Source organism: Hoplias malabaricus, chromosome Y, assembly GCF_029633855.1.
Source record: "Hoplias malabaricus isolate fHopMal1 chromosome Y, fHopMal1.hap1, whole genome shotgun sequence".
In the NCBI taxonomy this organism is placed as follows: Eukaryota; Metazoa; Chordata; class Actinopteri; order Characiformes; family Erythrinidae; genus Hoplias; species Hoplias malabaricus.
In genome coordinates, this window is record NC_089820.1 from 9556634 (window position 1) to 9575926 (window position 19293).

The 19293-nt window shown below is 37.4% G+C and overlaps 2 protein-coding genes across 2 annotated transcripts in view; one reads left to right on the plus strand and one right to left on the minus strand.

The window, feature by feature from the left end:
* The window catches only part of LOC136677829 (bone morphogenetic protein receptor type-1B-like), a 13100-nt gene extending 858 nt beyond the window's left edge, over window positions 1-12242 (plus strand). Inside the window, exons 2-12 of the mRNA XM_066655490.1 lie at window positions 2265-2431; window positions 6781-6928; window positions 7190-7289; window positions 8299-8401; window positions 8613-8709; window positions 8845-8980; window positions 9478-9670; window positions 10213-10510; window positions 10787-10962; window positions 11814-11944; window positions 12025-12242. Coding sequence (XP_066511587.1) covers window positions 2359-2431; window positions 6781-6928; window positions 7190-7289; window positions 8299-8401; window positions 8613-8709; window positions 8845-8980; window positions 9478-9670; window positions 10213-10510; window positions 10787-10962; window positions 11814-11944; window positions 12025-12150 — 1581 coding nt within the window. The 5' untranslated portion in view covers window positions 2265-2358 and the 3' untranslated portion in view covers window positions 12151-12242. The remainder of the gene's footprint in view (window positions 1-2264; window positions 2432-6780; window positions 6929-7189; window positions 7290-8298; window positions 8402-8612; window positions 8710-8844; window positions 8981-9477; window positions 9671-10212; window positions 10511-10786; window positions 10963-11813; window positions 11945-12024) is intronic.
* Window positions 12243-14727: 2485 nt separating this feature from the next.
* Window positions 14728-18361, minus strand: LOC136677916 (netrin receptor unc-5 homolog). Its single transcript, XM_066655622.1, has 6 exons — window positions 18343-18361; window positions 16856-17062; window positions 16269-16403; window positions 15796-15899; window positions 15493-15673; window positions 14728-15029 (listed from the first exon to the last, which is right to left on the minus strand). The coding sequence occupies exons 1-6, from the start codon at window positions 18359-18361 to the stop codon at window positions 14728-14730; spliced, it is 948 nt and encodes a 315-aa protein (XP_066511719.1).
* Window positions 18362-19293: the final 932 nt, after the last annotated feature.

Here is a 19293-nt window from a genome sequence, read left to right on the forward strand (position 1 = left end):
AAATTCTCCTGAAGAAAACCAAAGAGTAGTTCTCCTTAATATCTTTTCTCATAGACAGCAATGTGATCAGATGGAAAGACAAATGAGACTTTAGCATAAATGTCCCACTGCCCAAATGTGTCTCCTGAGATTAAGACCTTAGTGATCTTGCTGGTGTCACATATTGAGTTTTAGCAGAGATCTCAGTAAAGTCACAAACTTTGCTCAGATTTGACAGATGGATTAACTCTACTCCTCTGCTTTATCTCCTTTATATCTCTCTTCTGTCTCATGTCTCCTTTAGAATTCTTCTCCTAAAAACGTTATGCTTCCTGCTTCCTACTTAACTGACATTTTCAAACGGTTGGTTTCAGATGTTAGTTTAGCAAATGTTTGTCTAATGTTTTGATTCTGTGGATGAGAGGATCAGTCTGAATCTTCCTCAACGGCAAGATACTGCATGCTGAGAAAGGGCCTTTCACTGTTTAGTGCTGAATTGGCCAGTGATTCCAGCCAAGGTGTTAGACATATTTCCCTTGCATGTCCCAGTAATCTAGAAATTATGGATTTGGAACAATTTAACTCTTGCAATATCTGAAAGGGTCATCCCTTCAGCCTTTATCTGTGCAATGGAATGGCCCAATTTTGTGCAAATGATTGTGTGTTTCCAGATTAGAATGGTTTGGCAAATGATTTAGGAAATTAGTGCTAAATTTCAGAACATATTCCAGATTCAGATAACTTCAAATTGGAATGAGCAGCGAAGAAAATGTAAGATTTCTCTCATTTTTGACTGAACATGTTACTCACTCATAAAATGTAAAACTTTAATTCTGTTACAGAGAATGGCAAATGCATTTTTGGGAGTCTTGCCCAAGTAATGTCTTGGTGTCAAATTTTGTGCCTGCTCAAGTGGGAAAATGAATAACATTCTGCTGCATTGAGGGTGGATATCATTTTAAAACAATGATCTTCTGCTCAGTGTAATATACATTTAAATGTGTGGGGGTGTGAGAGTGTGTGACTCAGACTATTACCTCGCCCTTGGACAACAACAAACCTCTTTAAACAGTGCTCACTCACAACTGAGATGAAGTGCGAATTCATTAATCTATTAATAATGAAGTTAAGATGACAGCTTTCAAATTGCAGCAATTCTCTTATTTCATTGTTAAGATTTAAAAGGGTTAACTCTTGAAATGAGCAACAGAAAATAGTGCAGTCAGGTCTTGTTAGTTTTTGGTATCTTCCTATAAAGTGTCGGAGAAGCTCCTCACCAGTTGTTTAGGACTTGGGTGATGCATTTGTAATGTGTTATATTATGGTCATAGTATCTTTTGCACAATACATGACAAATGTCTGTATCATGGTTGATAATTAGTTGTAAGTAAAGTACTATGATGGTATATTGGCAATTTTTATGACACATTACAGCATCGTTTTTAAGAATATTATAAACATTATAATGCACAAGGTCCTAATCTTGATTTATAAAGTGTCTTGTATTTTCTTACGTCCTTTTTTTAATTTGCAGCTTAAATTTAAACTATGGATGTTTGAAATTAAGGAGTAAATAGTAGTATTGTGTAAATTAGTAGTATAAATAATATAATATATGAATACATTAACATTTAAAATAAGAATGTGAAGAATTATGCTGTTTTTTCCACATTATGATTTAATTAATCTCTCTCTCTCTCTCTCTCTCTCTCTCTCTCTCTGTGTGTGTGTGTGTGCGCGCGAGTAAAACAGGTGGTTCACAGCTGAGGTTCTCTTTGTGTGTTTGAGTGTCTCACATTAACATTTGGACACTTCTTACAAAACCTGTCCTTTTGTTTCAGCTGTGAAACCCTGGGCTGTTTATTTACGTTAAGGTTTAACCCTTCACAGTCCAATCTGTTATTTTAATACTGTTACTAATACTGTTAAAAAAACAGTTTTTACTTTCTTTTTTAGTTTTTTTCAGGGTTTCTTTTTCTTTAATTAATGAATTTATTTTTTGTCTTTTAATTAGGTTTTGTATACTTAGGTCTTGTATAAAGAACTTGTACAAAGAAATGCACAATTATTTGTGCTGATTTTTGTAAAGTGCACTGTATTGTTTTCTATGTATTTGATGCATGTAAAAAAGAAAAACATAATTTGGGTATTAATTCGATCTTCGTTGGACACACATGATGTGCATTATGTTAGGGGTGTCAGTCGTGTATACAGGTCATGCCCACTTCTATACAGACCACACCCCTAAGCTTGATATCCTGTGTGTGTGTGTGCACGTTTCTCAGATGGGTAGTGTGTGTGTGTGTGTGTGTATAGAGTAGAACTTTAAGAGGTTCTCTGCTTCTCATCCCTGAAGTCCAGTGAACAAAGACAGTAAGGATGTATCTCTGCACGTGCAGCGTGGGTTGGACTTATGTGATCCTGATCCTGCAGTGCAGCCTACACAGTGAAGGTAAGAAGGAGAACTCATTACCTTCCCCGAATTCCCCCAAAATTCAGTGTGTTGAGCTGTAAACTTGAGCTGTGTGTTGAGCTGAGTGATGGAGAGGGTTCTGGTGTGCAGTGGCTAATTATGGAGAAAATAGTGAACTCAGATTTCTTTGCAGTGGTGATGAATGGAACCAGGTGTCTTCATGTCTACAACAAAAACACAGCATTTTATTTTGTCTTCATAACAAGCAGTGAACTCCATCAGTCCAAGGAGATTTATGTGCAATGATGATGATTTCTCTGATAAAATGCTCCATGTTCCTCTCCACATTAAACAGATTTAAAAGACAAAACTTTTTTTTTAACTCTATGGTCAAACATCAGCAGTGTATTCAGAAAAAAATATATGATCACTTCCTGCCAGGATGCATTTAAGAGAGCTTTCATTCAACACTACTGTCAACAATTCTGTATTTCTTTGTTACATTTAGTTTTTTCAGTGTAAATCCTCATGTGATTATTCCATAAAGACATTAGCACATGTTAAAACACTTTGATGAGAGTTTTACATTGTTTAACATTTAATTTCTAGAATTATTCCACAATAATATATACACATTTAGTACAGTTTAAAAGGTGTTTTACAGTTAATTTAACAGTGGGTTAATCAGTTGATTTGTGTGTGTGTCTGTGTGTGTGTTAATATTCGACAAAGGGTTTTTATGAGATGACCTCCTGCAGTTTTAAAAACAAGTGACCAAATGGTTGGACCGACACACACACACATTTTTACACTTGCACATACACACCTACACATACACAGCTGTGCTCTGCATGGTTGGACATGGCCTCGGGTCTGTAATTGACAGGTGCAGTGTGTGTGTGTGTGTGTGTGTGTGTGTGTGTGTGTGTGTGTGTGTGTGTGTGTTGTTGTATCATTTTTGAGATATACAGAACCTCCAGTAACACTCACATTCCCTGATTCTACAATATTTACAGTTTACAAAACAGCTGAAAATAAAATTTATTATGGATAGGGTTTTGTTAATTCACAGAAATGCTACCACAACACTTAGGCTACCAACATGAGAAACACAAACTGATGAAGATGAAGACTATGATGAACAGAAGATTTGCTTTGTGCACCTGTTCTCTTCCCCATCATAGACCAGGAACACAAACATTATCCTACACACACACACACACACACACACACACAAACATTTTCCATCCATTATCACTCCAAGTGTTTATATTCCTCTCACCCACTCAGAGTGTGTTTACACTGCTGCTGCTTCAACTCATTAAAACTCCATTAATACACACACAGTCTCTCTCCCTCTCTCTCTCTCTCTCTCTCTCTCTCTCTCTCTCTCCCCATTGTTAATGGGGAGAGAGAATGGTTGTTCAGCCATTTGTTCAACCATTTCAACATTTCAGTTTAAAATGTTGTGTTTCAGTAATTTTACTTATGTTAAAGTCATTCTACATGCATAAACATGTGAACGAGTTTTATTTACTGAAGTACATGTTTATTAAGATAAAACATTTTTCCAAATACTTTTACTCCTATTCAAGTAACTTACTGAGTATTTTTTTTCCTTAGTCCATTTCCTCCATTCTTATATTTTCCTAATTTCTTTTCTGTATTTATTTTGATGATGTATATATATATATATATATATATATATATATATATATATATATATATATATATATATATATATATATATATATATATATATATATATATATATATATATATATATATTATATCAAAGAGAATCAAAAAGGGAATAGAGTGGTGTGCTCTTCAGTTCCTGAGCTGATGTTGGATGTGCTGTGCTGGATGTTCTGAGAAGTTGCTCTGAACACAACAACACTCATTCAGGACTAAAGACATCAGTTTTTTCTGATGCTTAAGCTGTTTTAACACTTTTACTGCAGGATGAGTTTAGGATTTTAAAGTAATCTGCTGTCATTGATTTAGATAAAACATAATTCAGTGTTGAAGGAGTTAAAGTGTGAGAATTAGGATAGGAATGGGCAGGTGTGAGAGTGTGTGTGTGTAAGTATGATTGACGTGTGTGTGTGTGTGTGTGTGTGTGTGTGTGTGTGTGTGTGTGTGTGGTCCAGATATCATGTTCTTGGGTCCATAATCTCTCTACACCCTCAAATAATAGAGACTTGTATTAATGGGTACAAATATCATGGCCCCAATATTTGTTGTTGTAAGTTATTAGCTTCTTAAGGTGAAGTCATGTTTTAAGGTTAGGAAAAGTTAATGTTAGAGTTAGCATTAAGGTTAAGGTTAGGTTAGCGTTAGGCTAATAGTAGCATTAAGGTAATTGTCTGTTTCCAAGAAATTATTTGAAGTCACTGTAATATCTACTGGATATCATGGCCAAAAGTGTTGGCACCCCTGAAATTATTCCAGAAAATTAAGTATTTCTGCCAGATAATTATTGCAATTACATGTTTTGTTATACGCATGTTTATTTCCTTTGTGTGTACTGGAGCAACACAAAAAAAACAAAGAAAAAAAAGCCAGATTTGATATAAATTCACACAAACCTCCAAAAATGCACCGGACAAAATTACTGGCACCCTCAACTTAATATTTGTTTGCACACCCTTTGGAAAAAATAACTGAAATCAATTGCTTTCTATAACCATCAACAAGCTTCTTGCATGTTTCAATTGGATGCAAACTGCTTCAGGTCTCTCATATTTGAAGGGTGCCTTCTCTCAATAGCAATTTTAAGATCTCTCCACAGGTGTTCAATGGGATTTAGATCCAGAGTCATTGCTGTCCACTTAAGAACTCTCCTGTGCTTTTTCAAGTATGTTTGGGGTCATTGTCCTCCTGGAAGACGCATGATCTAGGACGCAGACCCAGATTTCCGACATTGGCCCTGCATTGTGACCCAAAATTCTTTGGTAATCTTCAGATTTCAGGCACCCAGTGCCAGAGGCAGCAAAACAACCCCAAAATATTTTTGAACCTCCACCATATTTGACTGTAGGTACTGTGTTCTTTTCTTTGTAGGCCTCATTACATTTTTGGTAAACAAAAGAATGATGTGCTTTTCCCAAAAGATCTTATCTGTCCACAAGACATTTTCCCAGAAGAATTTTGACTTACTTTTGGCATTTTGGCAAACTGCAGTCTAGCTTTATGTCTCTGTATCAGCAGTATGGTCCTCCTGGTTCTCCTGCCATAGTGTTTCATTTCATTCAAATGTCGATGGATAGTTTGTGCTGACACTGATGCACCCTGAGACCTAAAGGACAGCTTGAATGTCTTTGAAACTGGATTGGGGCTGCTTATCCACTATCCAAACTATCCTGCGTTACAAGCTTTCATCAATTTTACTCTTCCGTCCGCATCCAGGGATATTAACTACAGTGCCAGTGGACAAGGAACGTCAAGATCTCTGGAGATGGACTTGTGTTTTCTGGGAGAAATACTTCATTTTCAGGAAAAATTTCAGGGGTACCAACACTTTTAGCCACACATTGCCCTATATCCTACACTGTTAGAAAAACTGTCACTGTGGTGGTACCCTCAGTGGTACATGTCTGTACTTTTTGGTAGGGAACATAATTGTACCTTACTCTGAGAGTACATATACTAGTTTATCTATATATCATCCTACATCTAACACCTAATACACTAACACTACGTTTTCCAAATATGAATTCACTTTAAAAAGCTAATAATTTACATTATGGTGTGGTAATTGTTGTCCCTATAAATACAAATTGCTTGTGTGTGTTTTGACAGTTGCCACACCTGTCTTGTTGTGATTGGCGTTGCAATGACAGGATTATTAATGAGGGCAAGAATTTCTCACACCCACATGTGGAGATCGCACACACATACACACACAAATTAATTTAGTTAACTTGAAGGCAAGAGGTAGTAATTAAGGTCTGATAACATTGCCTTGACTTGTAACATCACCTATAGCATTTCTTCAGAAATTAAAGTTATTCATTATGTGTTTGTAGATAAAATATTGCTGTGAGAATCTAATGACATTTGGCTACATTAACTTTAGAGATGTCAGGTGCTGATGATTAGTTCTGGATTACAGTCACCACTCCAACTTCTCTCACTGGTACTGGATGGCGCTCCATTATTCCAGAGAACACAGTGTTACTGCTCCACATTCCAAAGCTGGGGGCTTTATACTTCTGTGGCAGACACTTTTCATTGGGCATGGTGATCTTACCTGTTCCATGTAATTTTCCATTTTTAGTTTTTGATAGAGGTAATACATACTGTGTGTCCAGATGACTTTGACTTTATTTGAATTTGATGTCTTATTGATTGTGGTAATGGTGCTGATGCTGTTCTTTCTGTAGCAAACCTACTGGACGCCATCCTGCTGAGGAATTCTGCAAAGGTGAAGGGAATCCAAGCCACGGGAAGTGATGAAGCAGTTCTGCCTGTCCGTTTCCTGTGGTGCTACTGCTATCACCACTGTCCAGACTCCAGCAATAACACCTGCAGGTAGTACAAACACTTTATCACAACCAAATGGGTGAAGTTCACAAGTTAAATAGATGCTGTTACACCACAGTATGTATGTGCACACTTTCTGACTGTAATCCAGCTCAGTGTTACTGTTAGAGTGAGAATGGTCACTATCCAAAAATATTTGGACAAGAGCAAATCTGTGATCAGAAATTGACAACTCATGAAAATTCTCTGTACATTAACAAATGGAGCTATGTGCTTTTGTGTGTTTTGTGTGTATGTGTGTGTATGTAGGACGGATGGTTACTGTTTCACTATGGTGGAGGAAGAGGGTGGTGCAGCTGTTGTGACATCTGGCTGTTTGGGGAGGCTGGGCTCTGAATTCCAGTGCAGGGTGAGTGTGAACTCTGAGTAAAAAACGACTTCAAAAACAAAAAAGCAGTTTTTTTCTAAATCCACTTTGAGTGGAGTTTAAATTTAAACAGTACAAAGAGGTGAGATGTTCTGCCTTTAAACTCCCAGACTGTGAGTTGTGTTCGAATTCTCAGCAGTAAGTCAGGCTTGTTCAGTGTTGGCATTGGACTACAATAGCTTGATGGACAGGGTTTTACAGAGTAGTCTGGGACAGGTGGCTTCCAGTGTGCACTTGAGGGTTTAGCAGCTAAGTGTGAAGCAATCAGTATGTAGATCAGAACATCCAGGTTTGAGGCCATGGTTGTTATGACATGCTCTGTCCAGGCAAGTGGTGAAAATCTATCCTAAGTGGAGGAGATCGACCGCAGGTTAAGTGAGACAGCTGTAGTAATGTGGAGCTCAGAGTAGAACTACTGCACTTTTGCATTGAAAAGAGCCAGTCGAGTTGGACATATCCTACTTGAGATACACCAGGCATGGCCAACAGAGAGAAGGCCCTAGGGTAGGCCCAGGACTCGCTGGAGGAGCTATATATCTCCTTACTGGCTTTTAGAACACCTGGGGATCCCCCAGAAAGAGCTTGAGGAAGTTACAGGGGACAAAGACGTCCAAGATCCTTTTCCTTCCCTGTTGCCACCATGACCCTGAAATGGATCAAGCACATCAGATGAGATGATACAGTACAAATATATATATATATATATATTAATCTTTAACTTGATAAACTAAAATATGTATTTGTAAATAATAATAATAATAATAATAATAATAATAATAATATTATTATAATATTATTATATTATAATAATATTATATTTTTATAATAATATAATTATTATAATATTATTATAATAATTCTTCAACTGTGAAATGCTCCAGAATAATCTTAAACATGTAATCAAGCTTGGGAATAAAAGAAGCTACAGTCTCAACTCTCTTGGAATGTCTTGAATGATAATAACCATGTGAATTCCACCTCAAACCTGTAGGACACAGGGGGCTCTCGCCAGAGGAGGGCGCTAGAGTGCTGCACTGATCACGATTACTGCAACAGAGACCTGAACCCGGCTCTGCCCCCCCTCGGGAAACCCAGTATGTAACACACACACACACACACACACACACAGACACACAGAAGGTACTTTCATTGTTAAACTGAGAAATAAGACACTGCACAGTCTCCTGCTCTTCACTCAATTGTAAAGCTGCTAGTTACCCATTCAGAACTATACTACAATCTCAAAACTATTACAGCACATGGAGCACATTTGTATCCTAATTTTGTGTGTGTGTTTGTGTTTAGGTTATATAGATGGAGACATTCATCTGATGGCTCTCCTGATCTCAGTCTCTGTGTGCACATTCATCTTTACCTTCCTCATCCTCTTTTGTTGCCTCAAGTGAGACAGATGTTATTCCCACAAGGTTTTATTGTATTGTGTTTGGCTTTTTCTTTTGTGACATTCATGATTTCTCTTTGGACTAGAAAATGTAATTTGTTATAACAAATCATTTTGTGTGTATGTGTGTTTCAGGTATAAACGGCAGATATCTGCCACTCGATACACTCTGAATCTGGAGGATGAAGGTTTTATTCCAGCAGGAGATTCGCTCAGAGACCTGTTAGAGCAATCTCACAGTTCAGGATCAGGATCAGGACTTCCCCTGCTGGTCAGATAAGCACATTACAACCACACTGCAAATATACACAAATATACTGTAAATATACCTCCCCTGCTGATCAGACAACACTAATATTATATTACAAACGCATGATGAACATACTGTGAACTTACTGAATTATTACCACTTTTATATGAATATAATATAACTGTCTAGGATATGGAGCTTGACTCAACCTCATCCAACAAAAATAAAGATAAATAAAGATAATGTAACTTGAAATATAGCATATCTTGGAAATGATTATGGTCATCAAATAGCACTTGTGAAGTTATACTTCTTGGAAACTTCAGATTGCACATACAGGAATAAAACTTTTAATTTCATGAAAAAGATCTACTTTAAACTATTAAATATGGTGGCTGATGGGACAACTGCTTTTCTTGCAAAATCAGAACCATATTATTTGACCTGCAAACAGAGACATGTGCAGAAATTTGAACACTGGTGTGTGTATGTGTGTGTGTGTGTGTGTGTGCGTGCAGGTCCAGCGCACGATAGCAAAGCAGATCCAGCTGGAGCGGCAGGTGGGGAAGGGCCGCTATGGTGAGGTGTGGCTGGGGCGCTGGAGAGGAGAGAGCGTGGCTGTTAAGGTGTTCTTCACCACAGAAGAGGCCAGCTGGTTCAGAGAGACTGAAATCTACCAGACTGGACTCATGAGACACGAGAACATACTGGGTACAGAACACCAGATACATTTGCCATGTACAGAATTTAGAAACCTGAAATTCAGGACACAGTTCAGCCAAAATTACAAATAAATAAACAAAAGAGAAAGAAAACAAAAGAAAAAAAACTGACAGACAATAAACAAATATGTCCAAGGCAATTAAGCTGAAGTACCGAGACTGAACGGTGCAGCAGTTACATTTTAGTTTCTGAGCTGCTTAAAGGTTTTTGTTTGGTAATTTCATTAGTTCCACTGGCCCAAATGTAAAGGCATGTCTGTTAAATACACACAATTAAGATCAGAAAATTCAGAAAAACAGTGTGAAGGTACGGCAGTGATCTTTGGGTCAGATCTGGACCATCTCTGCCACTTTCTTCAACTCCTTTTTTTAATCCTAAAATAATCTAAAACGTCCTTAAGTTTTCTGCCAGAGTGTAACTGCTGCAAAAGGAAAGGTGGGCAGTTATAATAAAATATATATTTTGGAACAGTGGCTTAGGAGTGCTGTACATTTTAATGGAATGCCTAATGTGTTTTTCTGTGGTTCAAGGGTTTATAGCGGCAGACATTAAAGGCACTGGGTCCTGGACTCAGCTATATCTGATCACGGATTACCACGAGTGTGGCTCTCTGTATGATTTCTTGAAGTCCAGCACTGTGGATGTGGCGGGTGGCCTACGGCTTGCCCTCTCAGCTGCTGCAGGACTCAATCATCTCCACACAGAAATCTTCGGAACTCAGGGAAAACCTGCCATCGCTCACCGAGACCTGAAGACCAAAAACATCTTGGTGAAGACCAATGGAGAATGCTGCATTGCTGACCTGGGCCTGGCCGTCCGCTTCCTGAGGTATAGGAACTAGAAAAACTCTTACAGAGCGACATCAGCTTAAATCAAGTTAAAATTTGTTGTGATTTTCTCTGGAGTGTGTGTTATTCCACTGACAGATAATTTTACTCTTTTTTTATGAAATAGTTCTTTAAGCAACACACTTAACAATGGAATAAGATCATACTCTGAAGAAAACCAGTTTAAACAAGTAAAAAAACTTAAGAATAATCTTATAATGTTCCTACAACAATTTCATGTGATGTATTGGACTGAATCGTGTGTGTGTTTCCTCAGTGACAGGAATGAGGTGGATGTTCCAATGAACACTCGAGTGGGAACTAAGCGCTTCATGGCTCCTGAGGTTCTGGAGGAGACTCTCAACCGCAACCACTTCCAGTCCTACATCATGGCAGATATGTACAGCTTCGGACTTATCTTATGGGAGATAGTGTGCCGTTGTGTATCTGGAGGTAAACGCAACCCGCTATAACCTCTGCATTACCTTCTATAACCTTTACTTTACCTTCAGTACCCACTATATTATTTTTGATAATCTTTACATTCTACAGCCTATATGTTAATTTCTATACCATCTGAATTACCTTCTATAAACTGTAGCCTCTTTTACATTCTAATGTCACCAAAGTACATTCTATAACCTCTGCATTACATTCTAAGCATTAACATCTATTAACGCTACTGTCTGTAATATCTATAACCTCTATATTACCTTCAGTATCCTCTGTTTCTTTCTATACTCTAGGTATTACCTCCTTCATGAATATTGAGAGTGCTGGGTGGTTGGTAGTTGGGTTTAGACTGAAGTGTTTTATTTTTGTGTTTAATGTGTTAGTGTAGTGGTGATAAATGCTGGGTGAGTAATTGAATTAGTAATTTAATGTCTAGATTAAACAGTATAGAACAGTAGAGTGCTTTGTGTGGGGTAGTTTGATGTGTGGTGTAATTTGCAGGTAATAATGTGTAGTTAATTTTTTAAAAGAACACTATGTAGTAGTTTTAACTTCAAATTACAGCTTCAAAATCAACTTGATGCTTCACAGAGCTGTACTAAGGACAATAGAACCTCTGTCATTGCTACTCTGGGCTCAACACTGCAGATACAGCACTATGTAACATTTGGAGCAGGGTATGAAATCACTGCCCCCCTTCCCCCTTCCCAACTTCAGTAGTGCTGTAAAAATTAATTGGACCAGGGGGAACACCAGGAGCAAAAGACCCAAACCTTACCTATTTTAATGTACAGGAATAGTGGAGTAGAGAGCAGTGTCGGTGGCAGTTTAACATGTAGTTTAATGTGCAGGAGTAGTGGAGGAGTACCAGTTACCATATCATGAACACGTTGGAAGTGATCCATCGTTTGAGGAAATGAAGGAGGTTGTTTGTTTGAAGAGAAAACGACCTGCGTTCTCCCTTCACTGGAAATCTGACGAAGTATGTACAAAAACATCTAATATTACTGTTTATTTACACTGTTCTTGTACTGTTAAACACATCTTTGGACTGTGTTACAGAGTCTGAGGCAGCTGGAGAGGTTGATGGCCGAGTGCTGGGCTCATGTTCCTGGCTCCAGACTCACTGCACTGAGGGTGAAGAAAACTTTGGCCAAAATCTCAGAGTCTCTGGATGTTAAACCCTGACAGCATGCTATATATTAGTGTGCTAAGAGCATTAATATCTAGACCCCAGGATAATGCCCTGCTCAGTGAAGGGTCTCTGACTGCACCAACAAAAGGTGGATGGATCTGACCATGAACCATTGGTAGAATTTCATGTTAATGGAGTTTTGTGTGGTTTGATCCAAGGGAGTGCGCCCCCTGGTGGACATCTTTCATAAACAGCTACACAAATTATTGAGCAGTTTATTTCTGAACAACACAGGGTAAACAGTAAAAGATAGCATTGGAATATGACCAATAGTGTTGATACGAAGATCAAGAAATATCTATTTGATCTAAACTTGCTGTCTCTATGGGGTTGACCCACTCTGAGTGGCAATAATGTGTACTCTCAGCCACAGATATTTGACGTTTCATCTCATATCTGTGTGTGACTCAAGAAATGCAATCTACAGTGACTCTCACCCTCATGTCTTTGGTATTGATTTTTGTCCCAAGCACAAATTTAATTGCTCCTATAACCTGATGAAAAATCAGACTAAGGGCAATTTTAAAGGCTTAGGAAACCTTTGCAGGTGTTTTGTGTGGATTATTCTAATTTTCCGAAATAACAACCTTTGGGGTTTCATTGGCTGTAAGCCATAATCATCAGCATTAAAAATAATAAACGCTTGATATAGATCACTCTGTTTGTAATGAATCTTTGAGTTTAACTTCTTGAATTCAATTACTGAGATAAATGACCTTTTTGATGATATTCTAATTGATTGAGATGCACCTGTAACTTATGGTCAAACATGATAATATATATCAAGTAATATATTACCTGTAAAGTATACATGACATTCTGAGTCAAATTGTTTTGGGAAAATTTGAAATTAATTGCAAAGTTGTTGTTTTTTTTGAGTGATTTTTAAAAAATAATTTTAACATCCAACTTTATAAAGTTATTTATTTGACTTAATACACAAACAAAATGCAAAAACATTTAATTGTATTAGTATAAGTTATTCATTCATTCATTTTCTGTAAATGCTGAGGGTCGCGGTGGGTCTGGAACCTACCCGGAATCACTTTGCGCAGACAACACACCCTAGAGAGGGCACCAGTCCTTCACAGGGTGACACACACTCACACATTCAGTATAATTTATTATTCTTCATAAAATCTGAACAATGTTTTAATATAAATGAAGATTATTGATTAACCCTCAGAACAGTGACCTTGTATATCCTATACAGTACTGTGCAGGAGTCTTAGGCACATATAATAAGATCATTTATATATTTAAACTAATGCCTTCTCAGTAAGCATGGTGCTTATATAGATATATATATATAATCACAGTAAAACAAAAAAAATTATATATATATAACAAATAAGAAATATAAGATTTTGTTTTCTATAAAGTGTGAGTGAGTTTGAAGAATAATATTTTGTTCAGATTGTTCTTGATTGCATGAATTTGTTAAATCAACAGCACACATTATTTAAAATCATTATTTATTAACTGCTAAAACTTGGTGTTGGATGATAACCACAAATAATAGGTCCTGTAAAAAGGAGGAGAGATTTGGACAAATTAAAACCAACACGTTCACACACAGAATATCACACTTACTGGAATAATGTTATTTGGGTTTATTCCAATGTTGGGTGTTATTTGTTGCTTGTTATTTTAGCAAATAAACACTTACTGCTCAGATAAATAGCTTTTTAAATCTTAAAATCTCTGGTGCTTAAGACTTCTGCACTGTACTGTATGTACATCACTATGTGCATATACTTCAGTCATATCTCTTTTACAGTAGCCTTTAAATTACATATTACATAACAAAACATGAAAAACATGAGTTTAAATTATTTGGAAAACAGGCTAAATTTCATCTGTAAGGGAAACATTTTATGGTCTATTTCTTCCCGATGTGTAAATAAGCAGTAAATATGTGATAAAATATACAGAATTTTGTTCTCTGCGGAGAATGACACATATTCACAGATGTGTAGATCTAACCAGGGGTTACCTCCATTTCAGGACAAAAACATGAACACTAAAATGTAATGTATATAAATTACTGCACTGAAAAATTGATTACCCTGATTTTAATAATGTGATCATGTTCCACCCCCAGATGTATGGAGGACAGGGCCTGCAAAAATCTAATATATATAACATATTTAATCTTCATTTATTTATAGCTGTATTTCTGTTTCCATATTCTAATGAGTGAATGAGTTTTTCAGGCTATAAAGCCAGAGGGAACATAGCTGGTTTTAGTGATGTGCCGTCTAGGTCTTTTCAGTGAGTCAGATCAGTTGGTGACGGTTATATCTGAAGAACAGCAGCAGAGCCAGAGGAGCCAGCAGGAAAATCACCATCAGGACCACACACACACACAGCAACAGACCATCTGGCCCTGGAACTACAAGATGCGCACACACACACACACACACACACAAACACAAACATACTGTGCATATTTTATACACATATGCACATACTTGCACGAAAATAATCAGGTTAATATGTCCACCATGTTCTACTGCTCATTATTAAATATAATGTTGCAGTTTAAATCTAAAAATAGCTTCTTTTCCCTAGTCCCTCTCACAGTGAGCAGGGTTGGGAAGGAGTTTAGTCTGTGTTACCGTGGCAGTTGGCAGGGTCTTACCTACGTGTGTGGAACATTTGACTTTCTGGACTGTGGGTGAGGTTAGTGGTGGAGTCACACCTGGGCAGTGAGCAGGGCAGGTGAGTTTCTGGGTTGCAAGTCCATTACATAGCTTGCCACCATTTTGAGGCACTGGATTGGTGCAGCTGCGTGTCCGTATCTGGAAACTCGTCCCACAATCACCATTACACACTGACCACTCTGACCAAGTGGACCAGCCCCCATTCACTACATCACACACAAACAACACACACACATACAGTACTTTGCAAAAACATTGCCCAACATTAGAATAAAATCAAATAACATTATTCCAGTAAGTGTGATATTCTGTGTGTGAATGTGTTGGTTTAACTTTTTCCAAATCTCTCCTCGTGGCAGTCCGTATTAATTGAGGTTATCATCCAATACCTAGTTTTACCAGTTAATAAATAATGATTTTACATAATGTGTGCTGTTGATTTAATAAATTCATGCAGTCAAGGAGAATCTGAACAAAACATTGTTCTTCAAACTCAAACCTACTACTTTAGAAAAACAAAATATTTGTGAGGGTGTGTTTTATATTATTATTTTTTGCATTTACTGTGATTATATATTACTTTATATATTTATAAAGACTTTTGCATAGTACTGTATATAATAAAAGCACATAAACAATTTTATTAACATGCAACTACCATGATGTTACCGTAGACAGTGATTGTTGCCATGGTGCTGCGCCTCCTAGCAATCACGTTGTTAGCAATGCAGCTGTAGTTAGCCGTGTCAGAGAGTTGAGCTGCTTTAATGATCAAGTTGTTATCAAAAGTGACACAGAAATTATGATCAGCTGCTGGATCAATAATATTTTCATTCTTCAACCAGGACACCTACAGGACACACAGAAAAGTTATTCTAGAGTGAAGCTGTACAGTGCTCACTGCTTAATCACTACACTAATAGAATTTTATAGTGATTTTACACAGAGAGCTGAGTTTAAGGTAGGGATTACCTGAGCAGGTGGGATTCCCTCGGGTGGGCGGCACTTCAGCAGCACTTCCTGATTAAGAGCTACTTCCTGTCCTGTTGGCTCCACCTCAAACACCTTCTTTAAATCTACACACACACACACACACACACACACATTGATGATTACAGGAATGTTGCAGTTGCAGGTAGGAAGAGAATGGGATGGGCCCTGTGTCAAGCTCTATTGGATTGGTATAGGATTTTGTATATCGTATCTTGTGTATAATTACAGTAGTGTTAGCACCAGTTTCTCAACATTACTAGTCCTGAAATTACCCCCACCCCACCCCTTCCAAGACCAGGACCCTGTACCTGCCAGGTGACATCAGACTTTCCTACAAGATACAGAGCTCCACCACATCTTTGCATGCTGCAGCTCAACACATTGGGAGGCAAATTCATCTGCAAATAAACTGTAGTATGCGTGTGGTTTTGTGTGTTTGATTGTGTACTCACAGGCAATGTTTATGTGAGCTCTGCGGCTCTTTGTTGTTCCTGATGAGCTCCAGGCCACACACTCACACCAGAACTGTCCAAATTTCATGATCTTCTCCACTTGCCTCTGAAAAACTTGTATTGATACCTGTACACCTGAACATATACACACATCTCATCACCTCCACCACTCTTGTACACCTGAGTAAACATAAACACCCATACACCTCCACCACTTGCCACTGGAACACCAAGTTTCACCCCTGAACACACAAACACACACCTCCACCTGCAGCTGGAGGACAACAGTAACATATATTACCATATATAAACAGCATTTAAATCTTTCATTTTGAAGACAGAAAGAAATTAAGCTCCATTCTCAGTTCAGATCTGAAGAATTCCACAGCATTGTGTGCATCTTCTGTGAGGTAAAAAACCCAGCACTATAGGTCTGAAAGGATATGGAGCTGGAAAGAAGCCAACAGTGAGAGAATGAAATAGGCAAAAATAAAGAATGTTAAAAGGAAGCATGTTTTAGTGATTTTTACCCAGGTTGTGGCCCACTGTGTTCTTTGTAGGTTGTGTGTGTGTGTGTGTGTTAGCACCTGAGCTGTAGTCTACTCTGTGCTGAATGTGGTGGGCCCCCTGGTGGACCCACTCTCCATTACACCTGAAGTAAATCTGATTGGCTGGTGTCGCTCTACAAGTGACTCTGACACTTCCCTCTCCGATGATGTAAGAGTCCTCTGGCTCCAACAGGAAGTGGGGGAGGGGCTCAGGTGGGTCAGAGGGCAACAGGAAGTCATCATCACCTGCAGAACACACATACAACAACCAGGGCTGCGGTTAATCAATACAGCTGGTTAATCAACAAGACTCATTAATTAATACAGTTGTTTAATCATTTGGGACATATAATCAAATAGCTAATTAATTAATAAAAATGAATGATTCTTAGAGATGACTAACTGATCTTCAGTGAAATTTGCTTATAAAGGAAGTCAACAAATAAACACATAAACATGATCTGCAACTCTGTATAACATTCACAGGGTCCTCAGAGCTAGTAATTTAGGGGGTGATATGACTATTGTTTACTTGGAAATTAATTAAACAGGATTTTGTAGCAGTTCTATTGATTAATTCATTATGAATATTAAACACAGTGTAAACAGCTGCACTGTTCAAATGATGTCTAAAATTAAAATATATAGTATTTATAGGAACACCATAGAAGAATGTCATACGTATTTCCATAGATTAATGAATGAAGTACAAAATATATTATAGAGATAAACATGAAAATATGAACAATCTGTTATTTAGAATAATCTAACTTATGATCATCTTAAATATCAGCTTTAAAATCACACTAATTACATATTACTTGATACATATGAATATTAAATGTATTATAACAAAATAAGGAGAAAGGCTTCCTACCTTCAGCTGAAACAAGAGAGAGAAATGAGATGAGTGAACTGAGAGTGAGTAGCATGGTGTTCTCTCCACAGTCAATTGTCCACATAAACACACAGATAAACAATAAGCAAATAATAAATACCACTCAGAAATCAGTAAAGTGCAGTGAACTGCTGCCGCTGAAGTTTAAACTGATTCTGAGACTCAAAACCACACTGTCCTCTTGTGGATACTCCCCTACCTATACACACACACACACACCTACCCTCATCTGTGCAGAAGACCAAGTTGTGTGTAAGTGTTTGAAATTAATATTAAACAAAATAAAACAATGTTGCTGTCCAAAGAGCAATATGTCTCCATTTCTGTTGGTTTTTAGTTTACTACATTATTTGAACACAGCAAAGCGATTACAGATAATGAATGAATGAATGAATGAATTTGAACACAGTAGCTGTCCTTCACATTGTGTAAAACCTTCATAATAAATGGACCAATAGAAATGCTCAAAATGTCTTGGAATTAAATCTTTTTATACTGACTTCTGCTAAAAGATATTACATTTTTCCTTCTCCCTTACAGTTACTATTTTGGAGATACATTTAAACATAGCACAAAAAGTTAGGAAATTTTTGTTTGGTAGATTATTTCTTTGTTGTAAATCTTATACCGCTGGAAAGACTGTTCATTTCCCTTTTAAATTGTGCAACATTTGTAAGGAACGTGTATTTGTGGGATGAACAGTAGAGCTGAGTATGTGGGTTGCACCCATAAAAATGTGCCAAATCCTCGCTGATAGTATGAGGGTGTTGAACCAGATTGCTCCTGGCCACACGGAGGTCAGCCACTGACTTGCCTCTCACAGACACCAGAGCACTGGAAAACCTGCTGCCTGCCTCAGTCTTCTGTGATTTTAAACAACATCTTGCTAATAAATCCCTAAAATTTAGTTTATCATTACTCAGTTTTAACTCATCAGGACACTTCATATTCTATATTCTCACTTTCACATTTAAAAGATGATCAAATTTAACGAGAATGTTCCAGAAAGTTCTTCAATTCTCAGAGGAACAAAGAGCAAGAAAAACAGAAACATATGATGATCATTCCCTTCATCCTGAGGAAGAAAAACAGAAACATATGAAGAGTATTCTCTCTCCATCCTCAAGAAGTCTCTGAGACTGTGGTGAAGATCTGAAGAGGAACAAAGGCCAACATTACCATCTGGATGAGCAGTAAACAACATACAGTAATAAGCAATAACACATCAATAGTCTCTCTCACTCTCACATACACACACACACTTTGTCTCAGAATGGGACTCTTCTTTAAGGTGGCTTTGAATAAGCTGTTGAGCTGTTAATATTATGACAATTTAAACCTAGCAGGATGAATAAGAAACACTAAAAGGCCTCAAACATTTACAAATCACAATCACCATCCAGATGTTTGTGTTCCAGATGTTTAATTAACTCTAATTAGAACAAAATCACCACAGCTGTTATAATCAAACACACTGAGTACTAATATCACACACACAAAAAAAATTGTTTAACTATGAATTTTGGGAACATTACTTATACTTCCATTCGTTCATTTGGGAAAAAATGACCATTAACCT